Genomic DNA, 13,231 nt, shown 5'->3' on the forward strand with positions numbered 1-13,231 from the left:
AACCAACGAGCCACAACAAGGTGCACCGATAGTTCCTTCAAAGACAGCAAGTAAATTACCCCCCCCCATCCCTCCCCCCTCCCGCCAGACATGGGCTGGGTACGATCCGTTCATAACGGACGGGGTGGTGCGTTTCACACGCTCTCTAGGGCAGAGGAGAGAACGAACATGGCGCGTAATAACCTTCATTTCGGATGCATAAATTAGATTCCACACCTTCGATCGATCGATGCGGCCAGTAGTGGTCGGCCAAACCCACTACTACTATTGCCCCGCCGCGACTAATTGCTCGTATTTGCGGCGATCGGTTTCGGTGCGTGCGTATTCATGCAACAGTGCGCAACAGGAATGATAACAACAACATCAAGCAGAGGTATGTTTGGTATAGAAAGTGTTGCTTATTGGATTTATTGTAGGACTGTATCCTGTTCTTGTTTTTCATGGAATTTCCGTCAGGTTTGGAGCCAAAAATTTCCATTACATGTATAGAATATAACATAATGTAACAACAATAGTAACCGAAAGGAAACAGGAAGAAACCATAATAACACTATGATGGCCATTTACAGCAGTACGGCATGCCCGTACCAAACAAACAATATCACATTGTAGGGTAGTAAGTTCAGCAAAGCATGGAACTTTCACGCACAACTTCACATCAGTAAGCGTGTACCAGAGGGTGGGGAGGGAAATAGGACAGCAGTTTTAGCACGCCCCCTCTCCGCTGCCTCGCTTCGCTGGCCATCGTGTCCTTGTGGAGCCGGATGGTGTAGAAGAAGAGGAAGACAGAAAGGACACACACGCTGTGTACCTGCTGTCGGAAGCGCAGAAATGTATAGAAAGCGCCTGCAGCGCTGTTCGCCATCCTTATGGCCGCGTTACTTCCGGGTTTCCACCTTAGTCCAGCTTGATGCCCTCCTTCTGGGCCTGGCCGCGGTACTTCTCCAGGTACTTGTTCTCCGGATCGAACTTCTTCTGCAGCACATCCCACTGGTCCTTGCGGTTCTGGATCAGGTAGTTAATCACCTTGATCGCACCGTCGCGCTGCTTCTCGCTGCACTTTTCACAGTTCGTCTGGAGGGCGTCGGGCAGGATGCGCTTCAGCTCGTTACCGTCCGGGGTGCAGCGGCCCTGATCCAGCAGACACTTGTAGTAGTTGCCGAACAACCGATCCGACTTCAGGATCTCGTCCACATTGATGTTATCGTACTTGCTGGTGTACTTATCCTGGGCGGCGACGGCGGCCACCAGGGCCAGGGCAACGACGATGAACAGTTTCATGATTGAGATGTTCTCTGCCGGGCAAGAGAGATGTAGAGGGTTTAATAATGGGTTTAAAATGCACTGTAACGTGGTCGAACTCGATAACGTATTTGTTTCACACGCGATCGAACAATTACGCAGCCGATTAGGCACTTTGTATGCGCTTCGAAGAAACGTTATCACAATGCGATCACCGAGTGCGATCTCGCTGCGAAGTTCAATCTAAGCGCTATAGCTGTAGTGAGCGGCTTCTTATCACTCTGCTGCTGTATGTACCGTGTATACTAACCTGTGTTGGCGTTAGAACTGCGAAGCGTTTGGAAAGGAGTGTGTAGATTCACTGTGCTCTATCTACCGACCCGGCAAGCCTTTTATATATATATTGAATACCCCCGCGAGACACAAGCACACACACAAATGTCTAGACTCGCTCTAGTAGTAGCACCCGTGGGGGAGATTTGCCAATGACGACAACACAACACAACGATTCGTCGTCACCCCGCCGGGAGAGGTTAACACTCGTGCTCTCGTGGGGTCCCCGGGCGGACCGGCTAGATACCGGTATGACGGCTATGAGTTCCGCGCATGACGTTAGCATGCATTGCAGCGAAAAGTGCATTGGAGGGAGGGGGGTTGTGCTCGGCTCAAGCATTAGATCGATACGACGAAGGATGGGCGGGAGTGTGGATGATCATGAACTTGGAGTAGTAATCTCATGTCACTACTTCTCTGGCCTCATTTTTGCACTCTCGTCTAGTCATCTGTTGGTGCAAAATTTTGGACCTCATTTCCTTCCCTTTTGCAATATCCGCTCGCTTATGCTTTGCTTAAGATGCATCACACGCTGATGTTGCTTATTAGTTATTATTATCGATACGCTGTGACGTACAGATGAGTGGTGGGGAAGCTTTTAAATGAATCCGAGACGATCCATCCGCACGAACGAAGACTAGAAGCGAAAGAGAGAGAGAGATAGTGGCGAGGGGCGAGGGGGGGGCATTTTTCTGGCGGAAGTGGCGCGATGCGGTGCACGCGCATCTGAGCCGAACGAGCCACGGTCCAAGGGGTCGTGCAAATTTGCGCGCGCGCGTGTGGAAGGTTGTAGGTTGTAGGTGCTGTTGGTGAAACTTTTTTTTTGCTGTTACCACTGCCGACATATACCGCATAGACCACAATGGAACACAATGCGGTCTGTACGGTGTGGTGGGGTGGGGTGTAGCCGAAAGCCCCGAAAAGCAAAACTTCGAGAGCTTCATCGGAGAGCTTGGCGGTGTTCGGTGCGCGGTATCCTTGATCCGATAGAGTAGTGTAGATTTAGCGGTATAAAAAGCGATCGCAGTTCTGCAGTTCGGTACAGTCGGTGCTTCAAACGCAGCTTGAGAGCGTCTTCTCCACAGAAACCGTCCGCACTTTCATTTCGGTTAGTTTAGCAAATTGTCATTGCAAGTTGCGAAGTGTTCTATTCGCTAATCTCGTGCTGTCTTTCTATAGCGTCTTTAGTCGCACCAGTAAACTACCACTCTTTGCCACATCATGAAACTGTTCGTCGCCATCGCTTTCGCCCTGCTGGCCCTTGCCGCCGCCCAGGAGCAGTACACCACCAAGTACGACGGTATCGATCTCGACGAGATCCTGAAGTCGGACCGTCTGTTCAACAACTACTTCAAGTGCCTGATGGACGAGGGCCGCTGCACCCCGGACGGTAACGAGCTGAAGAAGATCCTGCCGGAAGCGCTGCAGACCAACTGTGAAAAGTGCAGCGAGAAGCAGCGCAGCGGTGCGATCAAGGTGATCAACTACGTGATCGAGAACCGCAAGGAGCAGTGGGATGCTCTGCAGAAGAAGTACGATCCGGAGAACCTGTACGTCGAGAAGTACCGCGAGGAGGCCAAGAAGGAGGGCATCAAGCTGGAATAAGCGTGATTAGCGGGGGTGATGTAAGCGATCGATATGGCGATCGCTTTGTGATACTTGTTTGTTGATGTTATCTCAAAAATAAATGTGATAAAAATTTGGCTCTAAAATATGCTGGTTTTTTAAGGAGGGTAACAATGAAAGAACACTTCAACAAAGGAAAACTTATGAGGAAAATTGGAATGCAAACACATTTTTTTAGAATTTTCTAACTGTAACTTCCGCTTGCACCGCTTTTTAAATTTCTCCCGCCAAACCGCTTCTGGTCGACATTGAAATATTGCGTATTGAAATATTCGTTTGACATTGAAATATTTCGCAATGTTTTTCGCATCGAGGTCGAATACTTTCCCTGTCGAGCGTTCCCGAAGGTTGCGCGGAGGCTGCCGACGACTGACAGCTTCCGTCTCTGTCTCTCTGTCTCTTTCTCTCTCGTTCGATCAAAACAAAACATTGAAATCATTGGAGGATGCAGTCGTAGCACGGATCGAAATTGCACATCTATAATTCTGTCCTATTTATTTTCTTTTCTTCTATTCGTGGGTGTATCAAAATGGCGATGGAGTTGAGTATTTTAACGCTTAACATTTGGTAAGTTGTGTATTCTAATGGGAGCGGCTACAAATGTTCCTCTTAGCTGATATGTTTTGTTTTGTTTTGTGTGCTGCAGGGGTATTCCGTACGTGTCCAAGGATCGGGAGACTCGCGTGAAGGCCATCGGGGATGTGCTGGCCAGCGGCAACTACGACATCGTCTCACTGCAGGAAGTGTGGTCCGACAGTGACTATCAGTATTTGAAGCAGCGGGTGGAAAATGTTCTTCCATTTTGCCACTATTTTTACAGGTAGGCAATAGCTCGGAAAGCCGCAATAGAAAAAGGTGCGCAAAATGAATCATCGTTCGTTCTCGTTTTCCATCCCCTTCCCCAGTGGTGTCGTCGGTTCAGGGTTGGCGATTCTCTCGCGCTACCCGATTGTGGCGGCTTTCTTCCATGCCTGGTCGGTGAATGGGTACATCCATCGCATTCAGCACGGCGACTGGTTCGGTGGGAAGGGGGTCGGCATGGCGAAAATCTCCGTCAACGATCAGCTGGTGCATGTGTACGTTGCGCATGTAAGTACGATGGGAAACGCCGCATTACGGGGCTGCATTAATCATGAGCCAGGGAATCGAATCAACAGGTTTAGAATCTGTAAAGGGTGCCTGATTGCTTCCAGCTAGATTGGATCTAAGCTTGACGTGTGACGGGTGCTGTGTTGGCATTAAGATATCGTTTATGAACCATTTTGTTGTGTTTCACTCGCTCCCCCGTAGACCTGTAGACAGGGAAGGTTAATGTAGGGGATCGTTTTTGTTCCAACACTGCGGGGTGATTAGGTGTCACTGGTCTTGAATGATCACCAGTAACTTCCTGCTTCCTGTCCTGGCTATGCCGACCAATCCAATCCAATGGCCGGAGATGTATGGTAATGAATTTTCATAATATGTTAATGATGGCGCCCCTGAGAGCGACACATACACACACTTGCCCGCATCAAGTTAAATATTACATTAAAAATCTTCCATTGCTGTACCTTCTCCCCGACAGCTTCATGCGGAGTACAACCGGCAGTGTGACGACTACATGGCGCATCGTGTGATACAGGCGCACGATACGGCCCAGTTTATTGAAAGTACGCGCGGTCAGTCGGTGCTGCAGGTGCTGGCCGGCGATCTGAACACCGAGCCGGGAGATCTCGCCTACCGTGTGCTGGTAACTAGCTCCAAGTTGAAGGATTCATACGATCGCAAATCAATTGGCAGCGGAGTCGGTACAAATGAATGCCACACAAACAGCTACACCGACCCACTGGCAGCCAAACAGCTCCCGAATGGAAAGCGGATCGACTACATCTTGTACCGTATAGGGGATCATTATGAAGGACGATTGTTGGAGCATCGATTGCCCCTACCGGAGCGTGTGCCCGGTCAAACGTTCAGCTACTCGGACCATGAGGCCGTGTACGCTAAGCTCATACTCAAGAAAAGCTCTTCCACTTCGACCATCCAGAACCTGATCGCCTGCAACAGCGGCAAAGTGCGGGAAGAGGACAGCTGCAGTCGGGAATCGCGCGAAGAAACGGACCGGGAAGCCGTGCTGTCACTGCGGGAGAGTGTGGCCATATGCAACGAAAGCCTAAAGCAGCTGGAATCGCACCGACGCAGCTACACGCTCATGGCGATCGGGGTGATCATCGCACTGATCTACATGCTCGAGCTGCAGGCACCGTACGGGCTGAAGATAGCTTTTCTGGTGCTGAAATTCCTGCTCTGTGCTGTAATCATCTTTTTCGTCGTAATGGCCACAATTTGGAACGTGATGGAAAAGCATGGCATACTGGCCGGCAAGCTGTCGATGGAAATTGCCCTGAAAGGGTACAGTCTCGACGGGACGACGGTCGGTGGTTATGGGCTGAAGGGTGAAAAATAAAACAACTCGAGGGCGTGCGTTGCTGGCTGCTCGCTCGATTTCAATCTTACGCTGTGCGTTCTCGCGTTTTACCAAACCCTCTTTCAAAGCACACGACCTTCAGCTAAATGCACCGCACCGCACGATAGAAGACTGCACCGACCGTCGGGCAGCTAGATGCTGTTACAGCCAGACAGTACAGCACGCACGGTTAAATAGTTTTGTTAATATGCTGGATGAAATGTAAACATTCCCCAAAAAATAGATACACCTTCCATGCCGTTTGAGGCACATGGGAAAACACTCAAGCACGCTCTTTGTTTTGTTTCGATTTCAAATTCACCACAGTCCACGGCCATCGTTTAGCGGCTCACTAGCCTGAAGCGGCTCGGGCCACACAATTGGCACAGCGGCACGGGCGTTGCAGGCATTCGCTTGATTCGCTGTTTTAGCGCTAAACGAAGTGTTGGTGATGCACCGTCTCACCGTTTCATGTCGACAGCGGTTTGCGATAAGTAATCTCTCGCGCGAGAGCTTTTCCAGGTGAGTCAGCGGCGTCTCAGCGCTGTGTTTTTGAATTCACGTCTAGCAGTTCCGGTGGTTTATGAACCGTGTCAGGGTACGTGTCTAACAATTCGCAGCGTTTTTGTGTTAGTAAGTTCAAAACAACCCAATTCTGCCCCACAACACGTTGCTTGAAAAGGATGTGATGGTTGCGGTTCGAAGCACCCGGGCTTAGTTCCGTATACGTGCAATCTGTTTTGAAGAACTTTCCAGCAGGCTGGCGGTTTCGTTCGCCATTCAGGCTGGTGGCAAAAACAATTATCTAATGAATAAATCATCTCTTGGCTGTCCGACGCACAAGTCAGACATCGACTGACATCGGTGTTTTTGAATGAAATAGACATTTCCTCATGTTCATTGAACAATTGGGGCATGAAAAAGGCTTGCTTTAGGCTTTTATTTGCTTATCGATACTATTTATATTGACAATCAAGTTCAAAATGGCTAAAAATTGTTTTTATCCCATTTAATTTGAAAACTATCATTCCACTGTGGGTCGTCGTCTTTGGCACTTTGGCACCAGTTCTTGCAGCGCACCCGAACGATCACGCTCACAAATTACACCAGAATGACGTCAATGAAGAAGAGCAGCATTGGGGAGCAGTGCGAGAAGTGCTGCAAAGCGGATCAAGTCTCAAGTGCAGCTCAATTGAAGTACTCGTCCTACAGCAGCATGCGCGATCGGGCAGCAGCATTTGGTTCAATTTTGTAATTTTGTACAAATGGAAACCATTTCTCGCTTCTTCCCATTTCGTGTTCTTGCTACCTTTACGCTGCCTTCCGTAAGAGCAATCTTCGGATGGAACATTCTAGAACCAGCGAACAGTTCGTGCCATGGAACGGAAAAGCGATCGCCAGAAACGATCGCAATCGCAAATCGGGATCGGCTGCTGCCGTACATGACGTAAAGAAAAGTACGACGCCACATGTAGTACGATCTCGCATTGAATATGGATGCCGGGTGCGAAGGCTTCTTGGAAGCAGAAGCAATAGGGCAGAAGGAATTCCCGCAACTTGTTACCAGTACCAGTTACCAGTTTTTGTTTTGCGAGAAGAAATGTCATCTGTGAACTGATTTCCGTGAAAAGACGTCGTTTGACGTCTTTCTGCTGCAGCTTGACCGATATAGTGGAAAAGTACCTCCTTTCTATTGCGATTGTCGAGCACGGGGCACAGTTAGAGCGTTAGACAGGCTTGGTATCGTACCGGACGCCGAGTTGTTGATGAGCGGACGGTTGCACAACGGCTGTGTTGGCAAGGCAGACACGCGCACCGGCTTGTGATTAACGTTACGCTGTGAACTTGAACTTGATCTCGTTTGGGTTTTGCTCACACTGGGCTGGGCTGGCAGGTTGGCGGGTTGATGAGTTCACGACAAGAGCCCTCATGATCATGAACATCAACGGTGTGTTGGAGAGTTTGGAAGATACGCCTAAACAGACCAGACGATGTCGATCGTAGCTCAACAATTTGGAGAAACATTGGAAGCGAAAGATGCCCCGCAGACATCTATAAAGCTGTTTATCGAAACATGATCGCCAGAGCCACGTCCAAAACGAGTTACTTCACAACTCCAACGCTGGGCTCCACTAGCCGCTCTGAAGACGTTCAAAGATCAACTCCACATCGCCTCTTATTGTACTTCTGACTTTTTTTTTTACTTTGTTTTATGCCATTTAGCAGGAGAAACTATAGCAGAGATCATTGACACATGATCATGCCATGATCGAAAAACTGCGATGATTGATTGGGCAACTGTCACAAAGTGGCGCATTTCGGGACGGAGGAAATGAAAGACTTGGCAAGAACTCGCACACACACACACGTGTTCTTTATACGATATAGTAAGAGTAAGAAAATTGAAATATTTTGCAAACTAACCAGAACCAGGGTCAATGCTCTACTGGTAAGCTATCTAGCAACGAACGATGCTGCAACCGTTTCGATCCGGATGTACAGGTTTTTATGATTGTTTTTAGTAGTTTTAACGAGGAAAGTCATAAGTTTGCAATTTTATTCGACCAACAACAGAGTGGGACACGTTGAGACAGTAAATGGAGTTGTTTTATATTTAGGTTGAAGTGAAGTTTTCTTCCCGTTGCGTACACCGGTTACATCATTGCACTGTGGCAAAGAGAACGAGTTTTTGCTGCGGTTGTGCTGCAGAAACAGTTCTTCGTTTTACTTTCAAAGCAAAGCGAGTGGAAAACGATCAACTTTAAAGCTTGAAATGAGACGCAGCAAAAAAAAAAAAAAATGCATCCCGATCGATTGCTCACTGTCATGCCGAATTATTGCTTCTATTGATCGGTTGCCGACTTTGACCGCCGTTTTGCGGGTGCCCGGACCCCCAAGGGCAGTGGAATTAACCGTCCGTGACGTTCGTGTATTCAAATGTCTGGACTCGGGCAGACAACACGGTTTTGCAACAAAAGTGTAATATTGTTCTTCAATCCGTTCTTCCTTCGCCATGAATCATGCTCAATTGCATTGGAGGGTTGTGAATCGTACAGCTGTTAATTGATAACCTGTCATCGCAGCTGTACAGCATCGGTAGAAGGCGTGATGGGTCGAAGTTGTTTTTTTTGGCAGTGAAAAGATGCAACGAACCGTACACGTCAATGTGTCCAAATTAAATGAAATTACGTGCTTTGAATGTAGCTTTTAGAGGAATTTGTCTTATTAGATTCAAGGATGATGTTTCCTTTGTCAAAAGAGTCGTTTAGGATAAGAATGGCTCTTGCATAAAAATAAACGTACGGAAACGATCGATTGACAGATATGATATGAAGGCTTTACAATAGCTTCTTGAGTGTGACTCACAAAAAAAAAATAACAAAAAAAAAAGGCTTTTAGAACAGATCAAATTGAGTTGGACGAGATAACTGGTTTGGTGCGGAAATGCAGTAGCTAGACACGTTCCTTACTCGAGGCGTCCGTGTTTACCCTTACAGTAGCAGCAGCAGCAGGAGCAAAAAATCTTTCCACTCCAGCTTTACCCCATCCAAGACGCACCAAAAACCGAGGCAAATGACGCACACGGAGGCCATTGACTTTAGCCCAAAGAAACCGAAGTGTCATCGAATGTAGTACAGCAGCAGCAGCAGCATCTCGACCTGAGAGCCCCTCACGATCATTAGGAAGATCACTTGGTGGTTTGGTGGTTTGGGCTGTTTGATGATGTTAGATGAGCGAAGAAAACCAACATACACGATCGTGAGCCCGTGCAAAAAAAAAACAAATGGCGTGTAATTTATTATACCTGTGACTAACTGGAAATCGTTTTGCGGTGGAAAATGTCTCACCCTCTTTTTAATCCACCTCTAATTGACCGTCAACAAGCGCGCCGCCGCTCGTGTGGGGTTTGCTTTGTTGGCGTGAAAATAAGGTAAGGGAGCGAGCGAAACAAAACAAAAAAACAGCAAGTTGCACAATTAGCACATACTTACTGCAAAGTCTATCGTGTGTCCGTAGGCGTTAAATGGTTCTTACTGTTAATGATCGGTGGGGACGTTAGGGGAGGTGGTATTGTTCCCCGTCAAACACCGTCGAAAAATTGCCGACTTTACCGGTAACCATGCGTAAACAATCGATCCAATCATTGGCAAAAACTTTAATGGAAAAACTATGTGAACACACCAACTTACGGCCGATCGTTTCCACCGTTATGTTAAGCTGTATGTCTCTGTCGTTGGAGGTGATTTTTTGGGGACGTTTTCGTAATCGGGCACGTGAGCCAGGGGTTTGCAAAACAACAATAGATAAACACTAACTTCGTTGTCTCACAAGATAAACCTTTTACCGGTTGAGCCCTACAAACAAGCAAATGGGCCGAAGAAATAATCGCAGCAGAAGAGCAAAAGAGACGTTTACTGTTTACTGCGATGATTTAGATTTAAGGTCAATCGTAGTAGGCCATTATCTTCATATTCGGCTACTCCACAGTGCATGCTACGATCATTCAGTAATTGATCGACGTTTTACGTTAAATCAACTGCAAATCAACTCGTCAACTACCAGACGATAAATGAAGATAAATAACCAAAAATCGGAAGGATAAGCCATGCGTAGTTGTAAATATTTGTTTCGAGAGGATAACAAGGCACATAAAAGCGTATGATCGTGTTCTTTTTTTTAAAATGCTTTTTATTTGTCTCCTCTCAGCTGATTACCATGCTTTCGCTGTACTCAACCGTGACGTAAATGGGCAGTGTCCGTCCGTTTGCTAAAACCTTCGTCGCAAAAAAGCGGGTCTGTTTACACACTTCAATCTCAAGCGGGTAGGAGTACGTAGAGGTTTTTTGTTTATCCTCTAAATCAGTTTTTAGCCTATGTTTACTTCCTTTGTATGACGAAGGAGAAAATGGCAGAGAGTCCAGAAAGTTTCACTGCCCCAGTAAGATGAGGCGTTATGTGTAGGATTTTGAAGGTGAATCTAATAATAATGAGAAAATCAATTATTTCCGGTAGAAGATTGGAAGCAAAAACCTAAAATCCACCACCCAATTTAAGCTAGAATAGGTTCAATAGAAGATGAAAGTGATCAACAAGTAGTGTAAAAAGCATGCTCTAGCCATCCGTTCTTTTTTTCTCTCAAAAACTTCTTCTGTTTTGGGTACAAAGAATGATCGACAAACTGCCGTGCTGGGTAGAATCAGACACTGAGGGAAGTGTGATTTGCGTAATTTGGTAATTTCAAGCCGGGGGATTTCCCGGAGTAGTTGGTTCAGAATAACAGTCGTTCTGGTGCAGCACAATTTTCGACGGCGGGTAATTATAGCATTATTTTGCGCTTCTAGTTTACCTTTCGACACTTTAACGCACCCAATTTATATTGCGCATTGCGCGATTTGATTGTTCGTGCCGGTGTTTATTATTGATCTTTGTTGATCGTGTTTTCCTGTGTTTGGTTTGCGTTTGTTGTGCGAGTCGAGTCTAATTACAGTGAGTCATCTAGTGACGTAGACGATGATGGAGAGGCGGATGGAAAATATCATCTCGCTAGACACATTTCCGTGTATCGACTGCATTAAAGTCATTCATTCTTTGGGCATTAGTTCTAGCCAATACGTCTTAACCTTAACCTCTCGCATTGTTTTGACCACTTATCAGTTACGGGAGGCAGCTACTTACAGATTCTAATACACGCCGAGCAGAAACAAAAGCTAATTGATAACACTAATTACTGTGGCCGTTTTTCGTGATCGATTACCTCAGCACGCGACGCAAAACGATCGCAGAATATGTATTGGAAACCTTCCAAAGGGTCTCCGGCGGTGACTAATAACTCCTCTCCCACTCTTTGTGTGTGTGTGTCATTTCCAGTACGAAAAATAGGCCACCAAGATTGTGTTAATTGATCTGTGGAGCCCGGCTACCGTTTTTTATTCTCCCGTTTTCGCATGCCGTTTGTTCTAGCACAGCCGTAGCCACTGTTTTGCGGTGATTTACCACAGAAAACACCGCTCTAGGCATGGATGGCGGTGCCGGTGTGGGTGTGTTATGAATTTTAATCAATGCACAGCCGCCGGAGTCTGTTCCAGCGAGGGAGGGCTTTGTCGTCAGTCGGTTGGAAAATTATCGTTTGCATGACCCCTTCGTGACTGCACGTAGCAAACAGAGAGATATGCAAACGGTTATGGATTCTCCTTCCCTGCAGGTCATTTGGAAGGTGTAACAAATAATGGAGTGGCTCGATTATTAGTTCACTCCCTTCCCGCCCCAAATGGGTGGAAAATTTTACTCCGAGACATGTAGAACAAACGATTCTCGCCTTGCTCGTTGCTTGAGAGCCAAGGGTAAGGGTTGTTCGAGACAAGGTCCCAGCCTACTACGACCCAGCGCGGTACGAAATTACCTTCTTCTTGCGGATCATCACGAATCGGGTGAATGTTTTGCTCGATCGCATGTATCATAAATCAATGTAGCGAGTTGTACCTTCGCGCTTGGGCGATGGACCTTCGGCGATGGCTAGAGCCGTGTGCGATGTGGTTTGGTCCGGTTTTCTCCGACAGCAAAGGGAGGGTTTGAATTTCTCGTCTTCGAGTACATTCGGCAAGCATGATTGATATCTTTTTGCCTTAAATTTGGGGAACCCTTTTCCCCGTGATGTGGCTTTCTTTTCTGCAAGATTCAATGTCCCCGATCTAGCAGGAACTAGCAGGAAGAGGCGATGCAAAAATATTAATCCACCCAGGGTGGCTGCCGAAGCTGACCGTTAAGCGTACCACTTTGATTGACATTCGAAGATTAGCCGTCTTGCTTGACGAATGCGCCAGGCCCCTGGTGCTTCGGTGCTGTTCTGCCAAATTTCTCTCAAACCCGTCACTATTTGTCTAAGCGCGTTCGCCGTCGTTCCTAGCAGCTCAGCTTATATTTTGAGTCTGCTTTGCGGGGAACTGGTTTCGGGTCGACGATGGAGACGATTGCAAATCTTCTATCGGCCGCAGCAGACAAGACGCTTGACGAATCCCACACGTCTGGGTGCTACAAGACCAGACGATCGACTAATATTCACCAAAATGGTACACGATTTCACCTTCCCCAGTAAGCTCCTTTGCTTTCGTGTACTTATCAGCGTCTTCGGTCCTCCCTCTCGCCTCTATTGACCAACCGTTCTCGACCGTGGACGCCGCTGATCATGCTAATTATGCGCTGGGATGGTGAAGATTATGGCACAACATCGTCCCGAGGGCGTTCAAAGGCACAGACACAGACATCGCAGCGTCGAGTAGCTTTGAGCCAGCCCCATTGGTCCAAAAATAAATAAAATTAAACAACTTCAACCCACTCGTGGCTCATATAAGTTTGTTTATGCGATGTTCGCGGTCACCCCGCGGCCATGGGGATTGGGGAGGGGGGAGGGGAGAGAACCACGAACGAAGAGTACTTGTAGACGCTGCATGGCAAAGAAGAGCGAACGAATCATACACGTCAAAGATGATGATGCTGTCGCGATAGCGCGTGTGCGATAAAACAGGAAGGACGATCAGCTGGTGTGGTTGAGCGGGCGAGCCAAGCCACAGCCGAAAAACAGCGAGC

The 13,231-nt window shown here is 47.4% G+C and overlaps 3 protein-coding genes across 3 annotated transcripts; 2 read left to right on the forward strand and 1 right to left on the reverse strand.

Moving 5' to 3' along the window:
• Window positions 1–378: 378 nt before the first annotated feature.
• LOC121596711 (ejaculatory bulb-specific protein 3-like) lies at window positions 379–1,639 on the reverse strand. Its single transcript, XM_041921897.1, has 2 exons — window positions 1,553–1,639; window positions 379–1,295 (listed from the first exon to the last, which is right to left on the reverse strand). The coding sequence occupies exon 2, from the start codon at window positions 1,279–1,281 to the stop codon at window positions 898–900; it is 384 nt and encodes a 127-aa protein (XP_041777831.1). The 5' UTR covers window positions 1,282–1,295; window positions 1,553–1,639; the 3' UTR covers window positions 379–897.
• A 933-nt stretch (window positions 1,640–2,572) lies between these two features.
• Window positions 2,573–3,287, forward strand: LOC121596712 (ejaculatory bulb-specific protein 3-like). The gene is made up of 2 exons (XM_041921899.1): window positions 2,573–2,683; window positions 2,755–3,287. Exon 2 carries the CDS (start codon window positions 2,797–2,799, stop codon window positions 3,178–3,180), a length of 384 nt encoding a protein of 127 aa, XP_041777833.1. The 5' UTR covers window positions 2,573–2,683; window positions 2,755–2,796; the 3' UTR covers window positions 3,181–3,287.
• Window positions 3,288–3,594: 307 nt separating this feature from the next.
• LOC121596706 (putative neutral sphingomyelinase) lies at window positions 3,595–5,934 on the forward strand. Its single transcript, XM_041921892.1, has 4 exons — window positions 3,595–3,768; window positions 3,848–4,021; window positions 4,107–4,290; window positions 4,766–5,934. The coding sequence occupies exons 1-4, from the start codon at window positions 3,731–3,733 to the stop codon at window positions 5,645–5,647; spliced, it is 1,278 nt and encodes a 425-aa protein (XP_041777826.1). The 5' UTR covers window positions 3,595–3,730; the 3' UTR covers window positions 5,648–5,934.
• Window positions 5,935–13,231: the final 7,297 nt, after the last annotated feature.

Source organism: Anopheles merus, chromosome 3R, assembly GCF_017562075.2.
Source record: "Anopheles merus strain MAF chromosome 3R, AmerM5.1, whole genome shotgun sequence".
NCBI lineage: Eukaryota > Metazoa > Arthropoda > Insecta > Diptera > Culicidae > Anopheles > Anopheles merus.

Coding starts and splice junctions, on each gene's coding strand:
- LOC121596711 (XM_041921897.1), bottom strand. CDS start 1,281: ATGAAACTGTTCATCGTCGTTGCCCTGGCCCTGGTGGCCGCCGTCGCC.
- LOC121596712 (XM_041921899.1), top strand. CDS start 2,797: ATGAAACTGTTCGTCGCCATCGCTTTCGCCCTGCTGGCCCTTGCCGCC.
- LOC121596706 (XM_041921892.1), top strand. CDS start 3,731: ATGGCGATGGAGTTGAGTATTTTAACGCTTAACATTTG. Junction 3,769..3,847: donor ATTTTAACGCTTAACATTTG/GTAAGTTGTGTA, acceptor TGTGTGCTGCAG/GGGTATTCCGTACGTGTCCA. Junction 4,022..4,106: donor TTTTGCCACTATTTTTACAG/GTAGGCAATAGC, acceptor CCCCTTCCCCAG/TGGTGTCGTCGGTTCAGGGT.